The 20,373-nt window shown below is 40.6% G+C and overlaps 1 protein-coding gene across 9 annotated transcripts in view; it reads right to left on the minus strand.

Annotated features, from left to right (window-relative positions):
- Positions 1-252: 252 nt before the first annotated feature.
- znf532 (zinc finger protein 532) overlaps positions 253-20,373 on the minus strand; it is a 226,786-nt gene continuing 206,665 nt past the window's right edge. For 8 of the 9 annotated variants that reach the window (XM_072573555.1, XM_072573593.1, XM_072573576.1 and 5 more), the window contains 2 exons: positions 11,892-12,039; positions 253-5,234 (listed from right to left, as the gene is read on the minus strand). In XM_072573555.1, the coding sequence (XP_072429656.1) occupies positions 4,719-5,234; positions 11,892-12,039 (664 nt within the window). In that variant the 3' untranslated portion in view covers positions 253-4,718. The remainder of the gene's footprint in view (positions 5,235-11,891; positions 12,040-20,373) is intronic. The other variant, XM_072573610.1, reaches the window with a different exon arrangement.

Here is a 20,373-nt window from a genome sequence, read left to right on the forward strand (position 1 = left end):
TATCATGATGTCAACTTTCCACATGCATCTCACTAGTTTTGTGTTACTTCTACTGACTACATTAAGTAAATGGGTACCTTCACCATAATTATGAAGAAACAAGAAAGATCATAAATATGCTTATGTTATTAAAATTAACTCCAGGGTCCCTCACAATACTGCACTGCTGTAAAACTTCATCAATTTAGATAAAAAATCAACTCACAAAATATCAAAACTGCAAGAGAACAAAAATGTTTTTCCACACATCAGCTCTTTAAATACTTTAAACATTTATTAAATGTTTAAACTCTGATAAGATTACAACTGACAAATTTTACTATCAATGACAGCAGCAAGACATGCCCTAGGAACATAACAAGACAATGGCTACATTTTTTCATGCCATTAAAGTCTACATCAACAAAAGAAATTTAAAAAAGTACAAAATTTTTATTGGACTAAACACACAAGATATAAAAGCCTCGAAAAATATGATGATGAGAAGCTTAAACTTGCATGAGGGAGCAATTTACAATTGTGAAACAGAAGAGTGTTTTTTTTTCCTTTCTGCTCATTGCAGCCTTGTTGAAAATGTCATTTATGTTACCTGCTGATAAAATGCTGAATCTATCCAGATTTGAACTCCTTAGAGAACCCAATGATAATGTAACTGATGCCATGGCATTGTCTGTTGTCAGAATCGAGACTGTGGTGCTAGAAAAGCACAGCAGGTCAAGCAGCATCCGAGGAGCAGGAAAATCAACATTTTGGGCAAAACCTTTCACCAGGAAGGATGAAGGGCTTTTGCCCAAAACATCGATTCTCCTGCTCCTCAGATGCTGCCTGACCTGCTGTGCTTTTCCAGCACTATACTCTCAACTCTAATCTCCAGCATCTGCAGTCCTCACTTTCGCCACATTGTCTATTGTCACTCCAGTCTGCTCGAGCTTCTTGCCACATTGGCTGCAAACATTTAACGGAAGTCACCCTCCTGTTTTACTCAGCCACTGTATTTAAAAATACACTCTCTTAAGGATGACCAAGTGCAACTGAAGAGCCCAAAACGTAATTAGGGAATAGGTCAATTAAAACAAAGTTCACATCAATTACAAAGTTGAACTCATTGCTATTTTGTGAGGCCCAGGGCAGTCATCTGTTCACTAAAGCTGAAAAAGATCTGGAAGAACAATCAAACAGTAACAACAAATAATGGAGATCAGATTTTATCCGTGCTGTACTGGGAATGATACAGTAGAATAATTAATCCTGCGCGTAATCAATTCCCTGATACAGTACTTCTTTATTTGAAAAAAAAACATTGGGGAATACATTCCAGGCTGGGAACCTGCATATTGTAGTAAAACATTTTGAATTCTACAACTTATAACAATCAAAATACAAAAATATAACATTCACCTATTGTGCACTAAATCCAACCGTGATATAATTCAATTTAATAATCATTCTCGGTGCTTATTTTAAAAAACAGGTTTCATGCCAGACTGGCCACAATTCATTATTAAAATTGCTTTTGCAGCACTCCGTTTATAATGTCCGTGTACCAACAGATCTGGCTTACTTTTAGTTCTGAAAGAAAGGGCTTATATTTTTTACATCACTTATCATGGTAAGATGAAAGTTAAACTACACAGCCATAAAATAACCAAAGGTACAGAATAACCAAATAACGAGGAGTCTGGCAGCTGCCGTTTCTTAAAAATAAAACAAAATTCAGGTGGTTTGGAATGTTGAGTGACAAATGAAATGAAAAGGACGTTATCAATGCTTTCCTGACCAAACTGCTTTGACGATCATGGTGTGCTAATTCTGTTTGGAGAAGCTTGCACTGCAGGTGAAAAACCTCTCGACCTTATCCTTCAAAATATTGAATTTACCAAATTTAATTTTGCTCCCGGATGGGTCATTGCAATCTTTTTTATTACTTTAGTTCTTGCCAATATTGCTTTGGTTTTGTTTGAAACTCGGTGAAGCTTCCTTTAATTTTGAAAACTGTGCGCTGTTATACCAGCTTCAAAAAGTCTCTCCTATTTTAGCAATGGGGGTGATATTTCCATTTATCACAAAATGGCAGTAATTAGTAATCCCAGCTGTATGACTAAGATTGCTAATTTAATGCCGATAAGTGCCACATAAGAGACAACTGGATTGAGGTTATTTCACATTGGATTTTTAAAAGTAATAAAGAAAACTGAAAATCCATCAACTCAGGCTCCACTTGAACCCAGATTCACCAGAGGTAAAATACAATTTACACATATACTACACCCCAGTCCTTCCAATACTCTATCAAATCCAGGAGAAAAAAAGTATTTGTGTCCAGCATAATGCTTGTCAGCGTATTTTCTTTCATTTAAAAACATACAATTGCTTTCTATAAGGCAACTTGGCAATGCAACAGTACTCTTTAAATATTTCCTGACTCTTTTACAGATAGTGATGGTGTACCACGAAATCATTACTGTGTCTTTCTCTACTCTGCCCTTACAGAACAGATAATTCACGATAACCTTACAACATCTTGGAGAGAAAAGAAAGCTCTTTACCAGTCAGAGGATAGAAACATTTTACTATTTAATCTGACTAGAGATGACCATCAAACTCACTTAATAGTGGGAGAGTTATATCAACTACAATTTGCATCCTGTAGAAATTAAATAAAAAATGTTTACTGCAGGAAAACAATCCAGTCAGACTTCATAAAAATCTAGTCAAATCAGAAGATACCGTCAAATTGCTTTTCTATAATTACAGGAAAACGCTAAACTGTGCAAAATAAATCAAGACATTAGTTAATTATGAAATAAAAAATGATTATCAGTCTAATTTGGTTTCCTGCTGTCTGTCCTGTTTAACTCGTATGGTAGAACTTTTTTAGGCAAAATAGTGACTCTACTAGGCCAATAAAATGTTAAGATTTACTAATTAAAGATAGAAGCATTTCCACCAGCTATAAAAGCTTACTCTGGATTCAAATAAATACAGAAAAACACCACTCCTAATTTCAGTATTACTGGTCAGCCCATTTTCTCTTTGTTTTTCTTAGCATATCGTTGTGCAATTTTTAGAATCTTGCATTATTGCATTATTTTTCGTCAATTTGAAGACTATTAGCTGTAATTCTGAACTTTCACCACTAGGTGTCACCATAATACTGTAGGAGGCACAAGAAAGCCAATGCTTGTTACTGCGGCCTAATGTGTCTGAGATTATATTTGCATGTAAGGGACATTTGCATGCCGCATAAGGGGTTTTGCAAGTCACACACAAAGTAATTAATCAATATTCCCTTTAATATCTGTTTGCTCACCCATTGGACTGGCAGTATGGTCTGTTATGGTGATGTTCAGCCTCATCCATACAATTCTCATTTTCTGGATCAGTGGTGCTGGAAGAGCACAGCAGTTCAGGCAGCATCCAAGGAGCTTTGAAATCGACGTTTTGGGCAAAAGCCCTTCACACAATTCTCAGACAATCATTGCCAACAGCTTTCTTTAAAGCCTCCAGTTTGATGTTGCCTATGGATTACTGTGTGGGCACGCTTGACTCATTGCAATGTATCCATTGTATCAGATTTCTAAGATATAACTTTCTTTTGGATGGCTGAGGCCAAGGTAATCAGTGCTGGACCAGTTTAGTTTATGATGGCAGTGTAAACCCATCCTTGACTTGATAAGATGAGTGAGCTGGTATTAAAAAAATTACAGGCCACCAGGGAAAACCAATAACCTTAGGCCAATCTGTCAGGAAGTGTAATGCCGCTATACAAAATTCATATGACTGGACTTCAATTTTTATTATTTTAATTAGTAGAATCTGAACCAGTTTGTCAGTCCAGTTCACAACTGTCCGATTTCTGCATGGCAGGCACCTAGTCTTTGGTGCACAAACATGCACACACAAATATGCACATGAACAAGCACATGAGCATGCACACGTGTGAATACACACAGGCATACACACTTACTAAACACATTGCTAATTAGTCTCAAAAGACCTTCATCATTAACTGCAAGAAAACTAATACCTGTCAATATTTTAAAAAAATAAATATCAAATTGCCCACAATCATTCATAGTTTTCAAACTTGGACACCGACATACACATTTCCTCCTGGGGTTATTTTCCTGAAGCCTTTTGCTTTCCTCCAGCAAAGTGAATAGTTGAACAACAAATCAGTTTATCAAAGTACAATGATGATACAATACATCCCTAATTTGGTCCATCGAAAATGAACTTCTAATTTAAAAAGACAGTATTCAGATCAAGCAGCTCAAGATAAGTAAACAACATTTTAACAAAACCTGGTTAATTGAAATTCAATTCCCCTCTGTTTTTCTTTAAATAAGTTCAATGAATATCATTAGTTTTGCGATGTCGAAGACCAACTCACTACATGGTGACCAAAAGTGAGCAAGGTTTGTGATGAAAGAACACTATGTTATGCAGCATAAAAATGAAGTAATTATGTACTGTAACTGTACAAAAAAAGTGTATACTTCTTCAAAGGCATTGAGCTTTTCCTTTAGTCAAATTACAGCTTAGAAGTGATGCTGGACAACATATACAATCTGTACAGGTGAGGTGTAACAGGGCTTTGTATGACATTCCAATAAAAGCTGCAACAAGGGGAAGTTTGTCCCAATTGAAACAGTCCCTTCTGCATGAAGTCACCTCTACTGTTTGTTAATTAACTGTCATTTCAGGAGAGTTGCTCCTCATTTCTCTGATGTGCACAGACGTTTAGATTTGATGAAAGCCATGCCATGAGTCCGCATGTGTGTGTTCAAGGCTGCTTCAGTTTCAAATGTTTTGAAGCAAACTTTGCACTTCTTGTCCATCAGCATCAACTCAGCCTGACTATCCTCCAGGCTCATTTTGCTGTCTGCCGCATTCTCGTCCCTGGCACCGTTCTGTCTGGCAATTTGCTGGGCATTCTTCATCTTGTGGACAATGAACAAATGTCTGGTCAGAGACTGGAGAGAGGTATAACAGAGACCACATTCCCTGCACTGGAAGGTGGAGCCATCAGTCTTGTGCTGGGGTAGGTGCTCTTGGAACTGAGTTACATTCTCTGTGGTGAAGCCGCATACGGCACATTTGTTAAGTTTGATGACGTTGATTTTCAGCTTCTTCAAAGGCTGAGTAATGGCTCCTCTGGGGGGTGGTCGAAGCTCCACGACTGCATCCTCCAACTTCCGCTTTGGTGGTAACGGCATCTGCAGGAAACAAGGCTTCAAGTAAAATATATTCAATGAATCGGAGGGAAATTTCAGCAGCATTCTATTTCTAACCATTGTCTTGTCAGAACCCAACTGCATTTCCTGCCTCCCACGATAATGATCAATACAAAACAAATTCAAACCGTTGGTATGAGCAATGAAAATAATCTAATCTAGCAGATCGATTGGAGAAGCCAGGACTGCTTTCCTTGGAGAAAACAGGGTTGACAGGAAATTTGATGCATTCATTTAAAATCGTGAGGAGCCTGGACAGAGCAGACAGGAAGAAATTGTTCCCATTGCTGGAAGGATGGAGAACTATAGGACACAAATTTAAAGTAATTAGCAAAAAGAAGGAATGGAAACTTGAAAGTAAATGTCTTCAAACAAACAGTTAACGGTTAAGATCCGGAATGTGTTTCCTGACTGTGAGCTGGAGGCAGGTTGAATTATGAGGAATCTGGATTATTATTTGAAAAGGAATAACAAGCAGAGTTAAAGAGAAGACAGAGGATTGGCACAAGGTGAATCATTCACTCAGAGTCTTGACGCAGACACAATGGGCTGAACAGCTTCCTTTTGACGTGTAACAATTCTGTGATTATATGAAGAGTATTTCTCAGTTGAAAGATTCACTTACATCAAATAGTGACAACACACTTCTGGTGACAAACAACTACTCTGAACTGAATTTTGAAACCACTCCATATTATTATTTATATAAATGATGGTCTGAGAATTGCCTAACACTGATACGGTGTTTGTAACTAGCACATGCATCTCCATTTTTCCCCACTGAGTTTTTCTATTGAAAGGAGGAATACTCAACTGCTGGAAGATGAACACTTGTTTACTCCATTCACCCAGTGTTAGCACCAAGTTTTATTTATTCACCCATGGGACGTGGGTGTCACTGGCTGGTCAGCATTTATTTCTTGGCCTTAACTATCCTTGAACTGAGCAATTCGCTTGGCCATTTCTGATGGCACTTGAGAGCCAACCACATCGACATGTGTCTGGAACCACATGTGGATCAGACTGGATAAGGATGGCAGATTTCTATCTCTGAAGGACATTAGTGAATCAGATGAGTTTGCATGATCATTAGTAGATTCCAGATTTTAAAACAAGTTATTGAATTCAAACCCAGGTCCCCAGAGCATTAGTTGAATTTCTGGACTAAAGGTCTAGTGATAATACCTCTAGACCATTGCCTTCTCATTTTCTTCAATGTATTCCACAACAGGGTAGATGACATGTCTCTCTTTGGTGGGAATGTGTTCATGCATATAGTACAGAGTTGTTCTTTTGACCTGTTTGTTGCATGATTGGTCTCTGAGAATTTCCTGAGATAGTCTAACCTACACTTTTCAAAACAGTGTGGGACTAAGACAATGAGCACAAGAAATAGAAGCAAAAATAGATCACATGGCCAGTCGAACCTGTTCCACTATTCAACACATCTGACTTGTTCTACTCATCTATGTTAAACCTCCGTAATGACGGATTCTAGCATTTTCGCACCAACTGATTTTAAATTAACCAGCCTGTAGTTCACTGTAGTTTCTCTCTCCTTCCTTTTTTGTACAGCAGTGGTACAAAGAGTTGCTGCCAGCTTAAATATTTGTGCCACACGAGCAGTCAGCTCCAAGGTGTAACGTTTGACCGTAACATTTTTAATAAATCATGGATTAAAGAAGTAAATCAATCTCTCTGCAATCAATTTTGCGTTTAGATTTGGAGATGCCGGTGTTGGACTGGGGTCTACAAAGTTAAAAATCACGCAACACCAGGTTATAGAACATAGTACACAGAAGAATACAGTGCAGAACAGGCCCTTCGGCCCTCGATGTTGTGCTGACCGGTGAACTATTCTCAGCTCATCCCCCTCCACGATCCTATCATCATCCATGTGCTTATCCAAGGATTGTTTAAATGCCCCGAATATGGCTGAGTTAACTACATTGACTGGGAGGACATTCCACATCCTTACCACTCTCTGAGTAAAGAACCTGGTTCTGACATCTGTCTTAATCTATCACCCCTCAATTTGTAGTTATGCCCCCTCGTACAAGCTGACATCATCATCCTAGGAAAAAGACTTTTACTGTCTACCCGATCTAACCCTCTGATCATCTTGTATGTCTCTATCAAATCCTCTCTTAGCCTTCTTCTTTCCAATGAGCCATTGAGAACAGACCCAAGTCTCTCAGCCTTTCCTCATAACAGCTTCCCTCCAGACCAGGCAACATCCTGGTAAATCTCCTCTGCACCTTTTCCAATGCTTCCACATCCTTCCCGAAATATGGTGACCAGAACAGTACACAATATTCCAAGTGTGGCCGCACTAGCGTTTTGTATAGTTGCAGCATGATATTGCGGCTCTGGAACTCAATCCCTCTACCAATGAAACCTAACACACCGTATGCCTTCTTAACAGCACTGTCCACCTGGGTGGCAACTTTCAGGGATCTATGTACGTGGACTTCAAGATCCCTCTGCACATCCACATTACCAAGAATCTTTCCATTGACCCAGTACTCTGCCTTCCTGTTATTCTTCCCAGAGTGCATCACCTCACATTTAACCGCATTGAACTCCATTTGCCACCTCTCAGCCCAATTCTGCAGTTTATCCAAGTCCCCCGCAACCTGTAACATTCTTCCAAACTGTCCACTACTCCATCGACTTTAGTGTCATCTGCAAATTTACTAAACCATCCACCTATGCCTGTGTCTAAGTCATTTATAAAAATGACAACATCAGTGGTCCCAAAACAGATCCTTGTGGCACACCACTAGTAACCAGACACCAGGCTGAATATTTTCCATCAACCACCACTCGTTGCCTTCTTCCAGAAAGCCAGTTTCTAATCCAAACTGCTAAATCACCCTCAATCCCATGCCTCTGCATTTTCTCTAACAGCCTACCATGTGGAACCTTATCAAAGGCTTTACTGAAGTCCACGTATACCATGTCAACTGTCCTACTCTCATCTACATGCTTGGTCACCTTCTCAAAAAACTCAATGAGGTTTGTGAGACATGACCTGCCCTTGAAGAAACCATGTTGACTATCTGAAATCAAATTGTTGCTTGCTAGAAGATTATAAATCTCATCTCTTATAATCCTTTCCAAAACCTTCCCTACAACAGAAGTAAGGCTCACTGATCTATAATTACCTGGGTCATCTCTACTGCCCTTTTTGAACAAGGGCACAGTATTTGCAATCCTCCAGTCCTCAGGTACTAAACCTGTAGACAATGATGTCTCAAATATCAAAGCCAAAGGCTTTACTATCTCCGCCCTAGCTTCCCAGAGAATCCTCGGATAAATCCCATCCGGCCCAGGGGACTTGTCTACTTTCACTCCTTCTAGAATTGATAACACCTGTTCGTAACTAACCTCGATCCTTTCTAGTCTAATATCTTGTACTTAATTCTTCTCCTCTACAATATTCTCCTTTTCCTGAGAGAAAACCAATGAGAAATGTTCGTTTAGCACCTCTCCGATCTCCACAGGGTCCACACTCAACTTCCCACTTCTGTCTTTGACTGGCCCTATTCCTACCCTAGTCATCCTTTTATTCCTCACATACCTATAGAAAGCTTTATGGTTCTCCTTTATTCTATTTGCTAAAGACTACTCGTGTCCTCTTTTTGCTCTTCTTAACTCTCTCTTTAAATCCTTCCTAGCTGATCTGTAATCTCCATCACCTTAGCTGAACCATCTTGTCTCATCAACACATCAGCTTCCTTCTTCTCCTTAACAAGAGATGCAATTTCTGTAGTAAATCACGATTCCCTTACCTTATCACTTCCTCCCTGCCTGACAGGGACATACCTATCAAGGACACGCAATATCTGTTCCTTAAACCAGCTCCACATTTCCATTGTCTGCATCCCCTGCATTTTGCTACCCCATTCTATGCATCCTAATTCTTGCCTAATCGCATTATAATTGCCCTTGCCCCATCTATAACTCTTGACCTGTGGCATGTACCTATCCCTTTCCATCGCTAAACTAAACGTCACTGAATTGTGGTCACTCTCTCCAAAGTGCTCACCTACAACTAAATCAGATACCTGGCCTGGTTCATTACCAAGCACCAGATCCAGTGTGGCCTCCCCTCTTGTCAGCCCTTCGACATACTGTGTCACGAAACCCTCCCGTACACATTGGATAAAAACTTATCCATCCGACGTACTAGAGTTATCGCATTTCCAGCTGAAAAATGTGTTACTGGAAAAGCGCAGCAGGTCAGGCAGCATCAAAGGAGCTGGAGAATCGACATTTCGGGCATAAGCCCTTCTTCAGGAATGAGGAGGGTGTGCCAATCGGGCTGAGATAAAAGGTAGGGGGGAGGGGCGTTGGGAATGCGATAGGTGGAAGGAGGTTAAGATGAGGTGATAGGCCGGCGGTGGGGCGGGAGACGGAGAGGTCGGGAAGAAGACTGAAAAAAGGTGGGGGAGGGGAAATTCTCAGTCCCAACCCTCGGACTCAGCACCGCCTTCTTGACCTACAATCTTCTTCCCGACCTCTCCGCCACACCCCCCAACCCTCCAACCTATCACCCTCACCTTAACCTCCTTCCACCTATTGCATTCCCAACGCCCCTCCCCAAGTCCCTCCTCCCTACCTTTTATCTCAGCCTGCTTGGCACACGCTCCTCATTCCTGAAGAAGGGCTCATGCCTGAAACGTCGATTCTCCTTCCCCTGCGCATTTCCAGCAACACATTTTTCGGTTCTGATCTCCAGCATCTGCAGTCCTCACTTTCTCCTAATAGCATTTCCAGTCAATGTTGGGAAAGTCAAAGTCCCCCGTAATGACCACCCTGTTCCTTTCACTCCTGCCCAGAATAATTTTGCCTCTCTTCCACCTCCCTGGAACTCTGCGGAGGCCCGTTAAAAACTCCAAGCAGTGTGACCTCTCCTCTCCTGTTTCTAACCTCAGTCAACGAGTCATCATCAAATGTACTTTCAGCCACCGTTATACTATCCTTGACTAACAAGGCCACACCTCCCCCTCTTTTACTGCTTTGCCTGTTCTTAATGAAAGATCTAAACTCTGGAATCTGCAACATCCATTCCTCACCCTGCTCTATCCATGTTTCCGAAATGGCCACAACATCGAAGTCCCAGGTATCTATCCATGCTGCAAGCTCACCTACCTTATTTCGGATACTTCTGGCGTTGAAATAGACACACTTCAAACCACTTCGCTGTCTGCCAGCACATTCCTGTGACTCTGAAATCCTGTCCCTGTCCTCCCTACTCTCATTCTCCTGTGCACTGCAACTACAACCTCAGGTTCCCATCACCCTGCTGAGCTAATTTAAACCCACCCGGATAGCACCAGCAAATTTCACACCCAGGATATTAGTACCCCTCTGGTTCAAGTGATGACCATCCTGTTTGTACAAGTCCCACCTTCCCCAGAATAAGCCCCAATTATCCAAACCATCACTCCTGTACCATCATTGCAGCCACACGTTCAGCTGATATCTCTCCCTATTCCTTGCCTCGCTATCACGTGGCACGGGTTACAAACCAGGGATAACAACTCTGTTTGTTCTAGCTCTCAGCTTCCACCCTAGCTCCCTGAAATCCTGCCTTACATTCCTATCCCTCTTTCTACCTATATCATTGGTACCTACATGGACAATGACTTGAGGCTAGTCACCCTCTCCCTCCAGGACCCCAAAGATACGATCTGAGACATCACGGACCCTGACACCTGGGAGGCAACAGGCTGTTCATTCCCAACAAACCTTCTATCTGAGCCTCTAACTGTTGAGTCCCCAATGACTAACACTCTCCTCACTTCTCTCCTATCCTTCTGTGCAACAGGGACAGGCTCTGTGCCAGAGACCTGGGCCCCACTGCATACCCCTGGTAAGTCATCCCCGCCAACAGTATCCAAAATGGTATACATGTTTTTCAGGGGAACAACCACAGGGGTTCCATCCACTGACTGTTTTTTTCCCCTTCAAACAGTTATCCAGCTTTCTTTGTGCCTAGGAGTAACTACGTCCCTGTAACTCTTATCTATCACAGCCTCTGCCTCCCGAATGATCCGAAGTTCATCCAGCTCCCGCTTCAGTTCCCTAACACTGTCTTGGAGGAGCGAGAGTTGGGTGCACTTCCTGCAGATGTACTTGGATGGGACACTAATGGCGCCCCTCACCTCAAACATCATGCAGGAGGAACATTGCTCTCCCTGCACTGCCATCCCTACTAGCCCCCTTATCACAAAGTAAAAAAGAAGAGATGCTTACCTGATATGTCCCTAGTCTTTAAGGTCAGAGTTGGTGGTTATAGTCCAACAGGCTTATTTGGAAGCACTAACTTTCAATATATTGATATTGAAATTGTATTTTTTTAATATATAATTTCAGTTACATCACACTGTAATCTTTTGCTATAAATTCTGTGTCTTATATCTTATACTGCACAACCACCTGAAAAAGGAGCGGTGCTCCGAAAGCTAGTGCTTCCAATTAAACCTGTTGGACCATAACCTGGTGTTGTGTGATTTTTAACTTTGTACATCCTAGTCCAACACCAGCATCTCCAAATCGTTATTTTTTAGTGTTGGTTACAGGTAAGGATACATTGAAGTCCCCACATATTAAACAAATTATAGGACCCAATACATTATTATGCACCTTGTTCTCTTCTTTCTTTAGGGATTCCATTATGGTTGTCGGCTCTGGCATCTGTGTCATATCGGGATTTTTAATACCATGCATAAGACGAATGTGTTTCTCCAGCATAAACCTTTTGGTAAATGTACGTTTTGAGTCTGGGCAGTTCCTGGAAAAACAACAGTCATGGAAACGTAAACAAAATGTTACATAGTGCGAGAACTCAACAATGTCTCATTATTAGAGTGTTCAAACTCTATACGGTAACCAAACAAATTGTTCTCACTAACTACTGGAGACTGTAGTGATTCTAATTTGGTCTTTTGATCAAATCCAGCAATTCTCTAGTGGGACCAGATATAAATAATTCAGCTATCAAGGAATTTGACTTGCTTGCTTTGGTGAAGAGAAGACTTCAAGATGATGCAAGAAAATATTAAAGATATGAAGAAGGTTAACCAAATTAGTAAAAACAAATTGTTTGCCATATGTAAAACTCAAAGAACAGGAACACAGGTTAAAAATTAGAAAGTTAGAAGCAGCCCCTTCTCATCTAAAGGCAACAGAATATGGAATTTGTTATAAACAGATTAGATAACATTCTTAGAGAGGAAAGGAATAGAGGGATATTTAAGAGATGGGATTGTGATCACTCAAAAATTCTACTATCTACATCCAGAGTTACTCCACTGACATTTTCTACGTTGTATGGTATCATGACCTCTGAGATGTCTAAAATTTTATCCACATCTGCATTAATATTTCCCTGCCACAACATCACCTCCCAATCTCCCCTTCCACACAATTTCAGTTCATTTAAATACTCCTCATCAGAATAATTTCTCTTTCTTAACTCATGGCTTCCTCTAACTTGATATTCACCCTGATATGTTTTATCCAATCATCTGCTGTTAATTGTTTGCCTTTACTTTCAAGCCTTTGATCCCGACTAATTGTGATTAATTTTCCACCACCATTCTTTCCTTTAAAAGCCAGCTGCATGGTCTCAAGTTCAACGGTGATGGATTAGCATTCAGTGAGCTCACTATTAGCTATACTGACCAATCCAAATCTGCTTAGTCATTTAAAAAAACTGTCTCCCTATCACTTCCTACAAATCTTTACATTACTCCGGGACTGCTCCGTATCGAAAGCATTACTGCAAATTTGTCTTTTTCAATATGACCTATATTCACCAGTATGCATTCCCCAGTCTGATGTGTTATGTATGAGATCCTCAAGAAAGTTTCTAGTTTTGAAAATTGAGCTCAATGAATAGCTCCCTGTTTTACATTATAGAATTCCCTCATCCACCACCACCCCGCCCCCCCCCATTCACACTGCCACTTTGTGCCCTCCTTTCCAATTTGCTCATCACCTTCGACCTGCTAAGTGCCTGGATAATATCCTTAAGGTATCAATTCTATTGCATCTGGTCCTCAGGGTATTTCTATGGAATACAGGTCGTATCCAACTGAGTTAGTACACAACTGGACATGAAGACATGATGTAGGGTCAAACGTCAAACGTGCCCTTTAGACACTATTTTTCAGAAGAGATGTTAAATTGCAGATCCCTCTGTCTCAGTACCATATTAAAGAAGATTAAAAGGATCTCCCACTTACACATCCAACAATAATTCCTTATCAAATCAAATGAATTAGCCACTTCTGTCAATATGCGAAGTAAGATCCCAGTTGCCCTGATAAGTGCAATACCAGCAACTCTCATGAAGGTCGACTTAAACCTACACCAAGTATGTTCACTTATCACTCCATTACTACTTCTGGATATGTCCTGTCAAACCAGCAGGACAAAGCCAATAAAGATCATGACACATTGGTTTTGGAAGGGAGTTTTCTGACCCCATGAAATCTAATGACACCAAGTCAAACAAGGCCAATAAACAGAATATATGCTCCCAACAGATTCAAGATGGTGACCACTAACCATCTGTAAATGTGTATTTTCACACATTTCCACAAACCACTTCTGTGATGCTGCGATGCATTCTTCTATTGAAGAATCCTAACATCTATAACATTTGCTTAGCTAAACGTTGTCCATAAATGAGGAGGTAGGATGCCTCCAGGAGAGTAACACCACACTGGCAAAGCAAATTACTCAGTTACAATATGAAACCAAAGGAAAAGCAGCAGATTTTAACTTGGCATGTCTGCAATGGGCCAACTGATATGCACTGATCCCAAGTGACTTTAAGGCGGAAAATATCTAAGAAATGCCACCATATATATTGCTGCTTACTGATAAGAAGTTCCTCTCCAGGCTACATACTGTTTTGTCCCAGAATTATATCACTATTACTTCATTGATATCAGGTCAACCAGGAGTACACACTTTTCAATAGCATGTTAAGTGTAGCTACATCAGATGAACTGCAGTGGTTTAAGAGAGCAACTCAAAACTACTTTCTCAAGTCAAATTTGGATAGGCAACAAATGCCAGCCTTGCCAGTAACAATAAAAGAATTAAAGAAAATGAAAGAATTTGCTAACTTGTAGTAATTTCAATAAGGCTTCAATTTTAAGATCCTTGTCCTGGTCATTCCAAGCCATTTCCATGCCATCACACCTATCTCTAATACTTACTTGACCAAGTGTTTGATTATCTGTACAGATATCTCTTTCTGTGGCCTGGTGCTAAATTTCTTTTAAATCACTAATGCCCTTATTGACCTATCCTATTCCTTTATAAAGCCATTATATAAATATTAGTTGCTGTGATTGAACTGCAATGGTCCTATGTGATTATCTGAAAACTTTGCAGAACTAACATCCTTCTGAATGTAGACTGAAACAGCAAAAGGTCAGACTGTAGAACATACAGATTATTGTCAAAGGGGTCTGGTTTGGCCAGAATTCACTTGGGAGTCTTTGACTCAATTTGCTTTGTTGATGGACAGTGAAAAACTGATGAAAACCAGGAAGGGTTTATTTTATATTAATTCACAACCAAAATAGCTTAGTGAGACAGAAATAGCCCATTCTCTAACGGAACAGTGGGGGATATTTCTATATTATTTTCAGTACTTTGAAGAATCATTCATGAGTAACCAGATCTTTCAGAAATACACTCTTACATTGAAGCAAGTACTCATTTCCTCTGTCACTGCAAAAAACAATCTTTCGATTTTGCTCAGTATACATCATGTGGATTGCATAATAAACTTCAAGTGTAGCTGCATTCTGTGCATTAAGTGGGAGATATTTGGTTTGGAGTCACTGTAACTTTAACAGCAAAAATGCAAGCCTAACTGTGAGGATATATATGTGAAGGGAGGTCTTAACAAATTTAAGGCTTTCTTCTGGGTAACACATCTTGGGAGAAAGTGAAGCAGACTGCAATTATCAAAAATCGTTCTTCAGTTTGGGGATGCATGGATCAACAAGTATTTGTGATCTGACGCCACTACAACAAATTAAATGTACGGCTTTTTATGCCCATTCCAATGATCAAAACAGCAGCAATGCAAGTGACCAAAGACAAAAAGGTGAATATATTTTATCATCTGTACCGAAATGCAAAAGCTTCTAAACCACTTCAAATGGGTAGATTAATAGACTGAAATAAATAGATACATTCGTTTTTCCCCTTTTTAACCTTTTATTACTGTCAAGGCTGTAAACCAATACATTTATACAAAATCACAAAAATGATCTCAACATTTCAGCTTTACTGTATTTAATAGAGGATTGGGTCGATACAGCATTCTAAACAAACCTTGCTGGATTGTATACAATTTCAGTGAAGTAAAGCACTAAGGCTGTGCTTTGCAAATTATTTTCCATTATGATTAATTTTAATCCACTGTCACATTCTCAATCACATCATTTCTACACTCAAATGAGCACCATAACTCAATGATATTCTCCTGATTTTTCCCCTATTATTTCTATTTAAATAATCCTCCAAAGTCCTTTTGAATGTCTCAAATGGACCTGCCTCCGACACATTTGTTTGTTTTGCAAATCACTGTAAATCTGTACCCTCTTGATCCTTTTGGGAATGGTTTCTTTCTATCTGTTCTATCCAGCATCTTTCATAGTTTTGAAAATGGCTGTTAGAGTTTTCTCTCAGCCTTCTTCTCTCAAAAGAGAATAGTCACAATCTCTCCAATCTATCTTCTAAGCTGGAGTTTCTTATCCTTGGATCAATTCTTGTTAATCACTCCTGCAATCTTTCCAACACATTCATATCCTTTCCTCAGTGTGGCACTAAGAAATGGACTCAAATTTGCTAAGGTCTAACAAGTATCTTGTAAAATGTTCAACATCACCTTCTTCCTGTTATACTCATGACCCTATCAATAAAGCTGAGGGTGTTGTGTGCTTTATTAATATCACCCTCTATCTGTCCTGCAATCTTCAATATCTGGACACATATACGCACTCTCCTTCTGCACCCCTTTTAGAATTAAATTTCTCATTTTATGCTTTCTGTCCATGTTCTTCCTAGCAAAATGCACTACTTTACATTTCTCTGCATTGAACTTCATCTGCCATCTATCATCCACTCCAGCAACTTATTTATGTCCATTCGAGAGAGTACATGTCCTCCTCACAGTTTGTAGTACTTCCATTTTTATCATCTGCAAACTTTGAAATTATCCCATGTACATCAACAGCTAGATCACTCACACACATCAGGATAAGCAAGGGTCCCAGTTGCAACCCCGAAAACTCCAGTATAAACTTCCTCCAGCCCAAAAAAATCAATTGACCATAGCTCATTGCTACTTATAACTCAGCCAGTTTTGTATCCACACTGCTAATGTCCCTTTTAGTTCAGAAGCTATTACATCCTTCATGAGGTGGTTGCATGGCACTGTATTGAATGCCTTCTGAAAACTGTTGAAATTGAACATGATCGAGGATGCCAGCAGTAACTTCAGTATATAAACTCACAAAGGCCATCAACGCCTTCAAGCACGAAGGTTTGTCCCTCCTCAAATTGAGTTGCTCACATTAATTTGTCAACATTCTCCACCTGCTTTATAATGACAATACATGCCGTGAATGTTAGCAATGGAATCAACACAGACCCAATATGAGTGAAAACTGGCGTCAAGCAGATTCAGGTGGCCAATTCCTGCTCCGAATTCTTGTATTCTTGTGCTGGGCTCTTGTGTTCCCACTTTCCTCCCTCAACTGACTCATTCAGCAGTCTCTGCCTGAACTCCACTCCACCACTCACTGAGCAGCATCTCTCCTCAAAAGCGACTCTCCACTCAGTCAGCAAGCCCTCTCCCACTTGTTTCCTCAATATGTGCTTCCTTTACTCTGCTAGCCCCACCTCATTTACTCAGCAGACTCTATTTCTGACAGACCCTCCTTGCCTAACTTGCCAAATCTTGCAGAAGTTAATGCAAAGCTTCCCCTCTTACTCTCTCCAAGCTTGGCTCAGAGAATGGTCAACAACGGAGTGTGCCCTTCAGCTGAGATAATCGATGGCAGCCAGATCCGAGCTGATCAGAGGCTCCTTTGGGCCACGTGCCAAGGCTCTCACTATTGGAGAGACTGCAGGTTGAGACGGTCTGCCCAACTTTGGCTGTTTTGGGAGGCAGCAAGTGGGGTAGAGGAGTTTGAGAAAAGGTGAAAAGGGCGGAATTTCATTATCCAAAAGCTGGAATTCTGGCATAAATGTTTCAACCCTCAGGCAGCCTAATTGCCAGTTTAACAGAAATAGAAATGCATCTTCTACAGCAACCCGGAAAGCATACTGAAAATAGCTTTCATTTCTCCAGCACAAAGATGTTCTTACTTGGAGACAAATAGCATTTATTGTGCTTGTTTGGTCACCAAATTTGTTTCGTGGGTCTGTTGTCTGTGTCAACAATCCTGCTGTTTCTTTACCCCAGAGGTGAGCAACATTTATCGTGATGATTGTGTCATCAAATCTAATTAGTGTGATTGCTTTTCATGGCAGCAGAGGTCTAGAATGTTAGAGGCCATCAGTGCTCTGCTGATGGAAACATGCTGATTTTAATGAGATCCTTCAGGACAATTACACTGTTGCTAAAATTTAGTGACAGCTTGGTGCTAGAAAAGAAACATGAAACTTGTAACCTGTGTAAGGTACAAAATACAATCAAAACCCATGAGGAATACAGAAGGTTTAGAGGGGAGCTGTAAAAGCACATTAAAGAGTGGGAAGGGACTTGTGGCCCACTTAAAGCTGAATCCTGAATTCTTCTGTAGGCACATGAGGAACAAAAGGGTGGTAAGAAGAGGAGTAGGGCTGTTTAGAGACTAAAAGGGGGACTTACACATGTAGGCAAGAAGCATAGCTAATGTTAATTGAATTTTTTGCATTTGTCTTTGCTAAAAGAGGTAGATTCTAACCTTGATTACAAAGGAGGCATCTCTGTCATTAAATGGTTCAAAGTTAATAAGAAGGGAGTGGTGGATAGACTATAAGTACCTAACATGTGTAAAGGCAGTTAGACTGGATGATTAGCATCTGAAAATATTGAAGCAAGAGGAAGTGGAAATTGCAGGGCCAAGGGCCATCGTCTTTTAATCTTCACTAGATTCACAGGAAGGACCAGAAGACTGGAGAACTGCAGGCATTATACACCCTTGTTCATAAAATGTTGTAAAGGGAAGCCCAGCAATTCTGCACCCTGGCCTGGGCATCTCAACTCCATCACTAATACTGTTTTTAAATGTAATTGATGCATTGAGAAGGGGGTCAGCTTAAGAAAGTGGGAGCAGCCTGGTTACTGCCAGAGGCAAAAGCAGGTAGCAGCCATGATGGAGACTTGTCTCGCTGAACATTACAGAGAGTTGTGATTGCAGCCAAATCAATCAGCAAAATCAACCTTCCTTCCATTGACTCTGTCTTCACTTCCCACTGCCTCAGAAAAGCAGCAAGCATAATCAAAGATCCTTCTCTCTTCCATCAGGCAGGAGATACAAAAGTTTGAAAACATATACCAACAGATTCAAGAACAGCTTTGCCCGCTGTTATAGAGTCATAGAGATGTTCAATATGGAAGTAAATCATTCATGCCGAACAGATATCCTAAATTAATCTAGTTCTAGAACTCTTCTTATTCATATACCCATCCAGATGACTTTTAAATGTTGCAATTGTACCAGCCTCCACCACATCCTCTGGCAGCTCATTCCATACACACATTAGTCTCTGCATGAAAAAGTTATCAGACTTATGAACAGATCTCTCATACAAAGAGAGCTGATCTTTCTCTGCACCTTCTCAGTGGCTGTCATACTATAAAGCATTCTGTTTTATTACCCTGATGTATTTACGTAAGGTATGATTTATCTGAATAGCACGCAAAATCATACTTTCCACTGTACACTACTGAAAATGTGTTGCTGGAAAAGCGCAGCAGGTCAGGCAGCATCTAAGGAACAGGAGAATCGACGTTTCGGGCATAAGCCCTTCTTCAGGACACTGCCCACAATAATTAACCAAATCAAACCATAAAAGGCAGCTGATCAGAGGGCCGGATAAGAAGAGTTGGAGCTTGGAGGGATTAGATTAGATTAGATTACTTACAGTGTGGAAACAGGCCCTTCGGCCCAACAAGTCCACACCGCCCCACCGAAGCGTAACCCACCCATACCCCTACATCTACATTTACCCCTTACCTAACACTATGGGCAATTTAGCATGGCCAATTCACCTGGCCTGCACATCTTTGGACTGTGGGAGGAAACCGGAGCACCCGGAGGAAACCCACGCAGACACGGGGAGAACGTGCAAACTCCACACAGTCAGTCGCCTGAGGCGGGAATTGAACCCGGGTCTCAGGCGCTGTGAGGCAGCAGTGCTAACCACTGTGCCACCGTGCCGCCCAATACAGAAACATGTGGTGATGCCAATACAGAAACATGTATAGTGCTGGGTTCAGCAAGAATTGACCCATGAAAATTCAGTCTTGCACACTGTCAAATGTCCCCAGACTGAATCAGACAGCTGGGCATTGATATGCATCAGACTGTTTGGGTTCACTGAAAGAAAGTTTAGCAGTCACCTTTCCATCAGAAATTCCCCTTAGCTAGCTCCTTACAGAGATTAATGGGACATTAATTTGAAGCAAGCTGATTTCCTGTTCCCTTCCTTCTGCCAGCCCTTTGAAAATTCCAAATTGCCCCAGAGTTCGGAAAGCTCGACTATCATCTGGGATTGCAATTTTTGCAGATTGCAGTTTCAATGGAGTAATGAGAACGAATGTTTGCATCATCATCACCTCAAAATTCAAGCTGACATTCATGAATAATTTACACTGGCACTGCATTGCTCATTTGGAGTGTATTAGAATCAAAACAAGCAACTGCATCCAATTCAAAATCAATCTGTCCTTGTCCTTTAATATATTGCCTGGAGAGATGCACAAAGTAGATTCTTGCTATATCTTTAGATTGATTGAAAAAGACAAATAAAAGACAGTTCCCGCTATGCCAGTCTTACTCAATACACAGTGATGCTTAGAGGCAAGGGTCTATCCAACCTG

This window comes from Chiloscyllium punctatum, chromosome 1, assembly GCF_047496795.1.
Source record: "Chiloscyllium punctatum isolate Juve2018m chromosome 1, sChiPun1.3, whole genome shotgun sequence".
Taxonomy (NCBI): domain Eukaryota; kingdom Metazoa; phylum Chordata; class Chondrichthyes; order Orectolobiformes; family Hemiscylliidae; genus Chiloscyllium; species Chiloscyllium punctatum.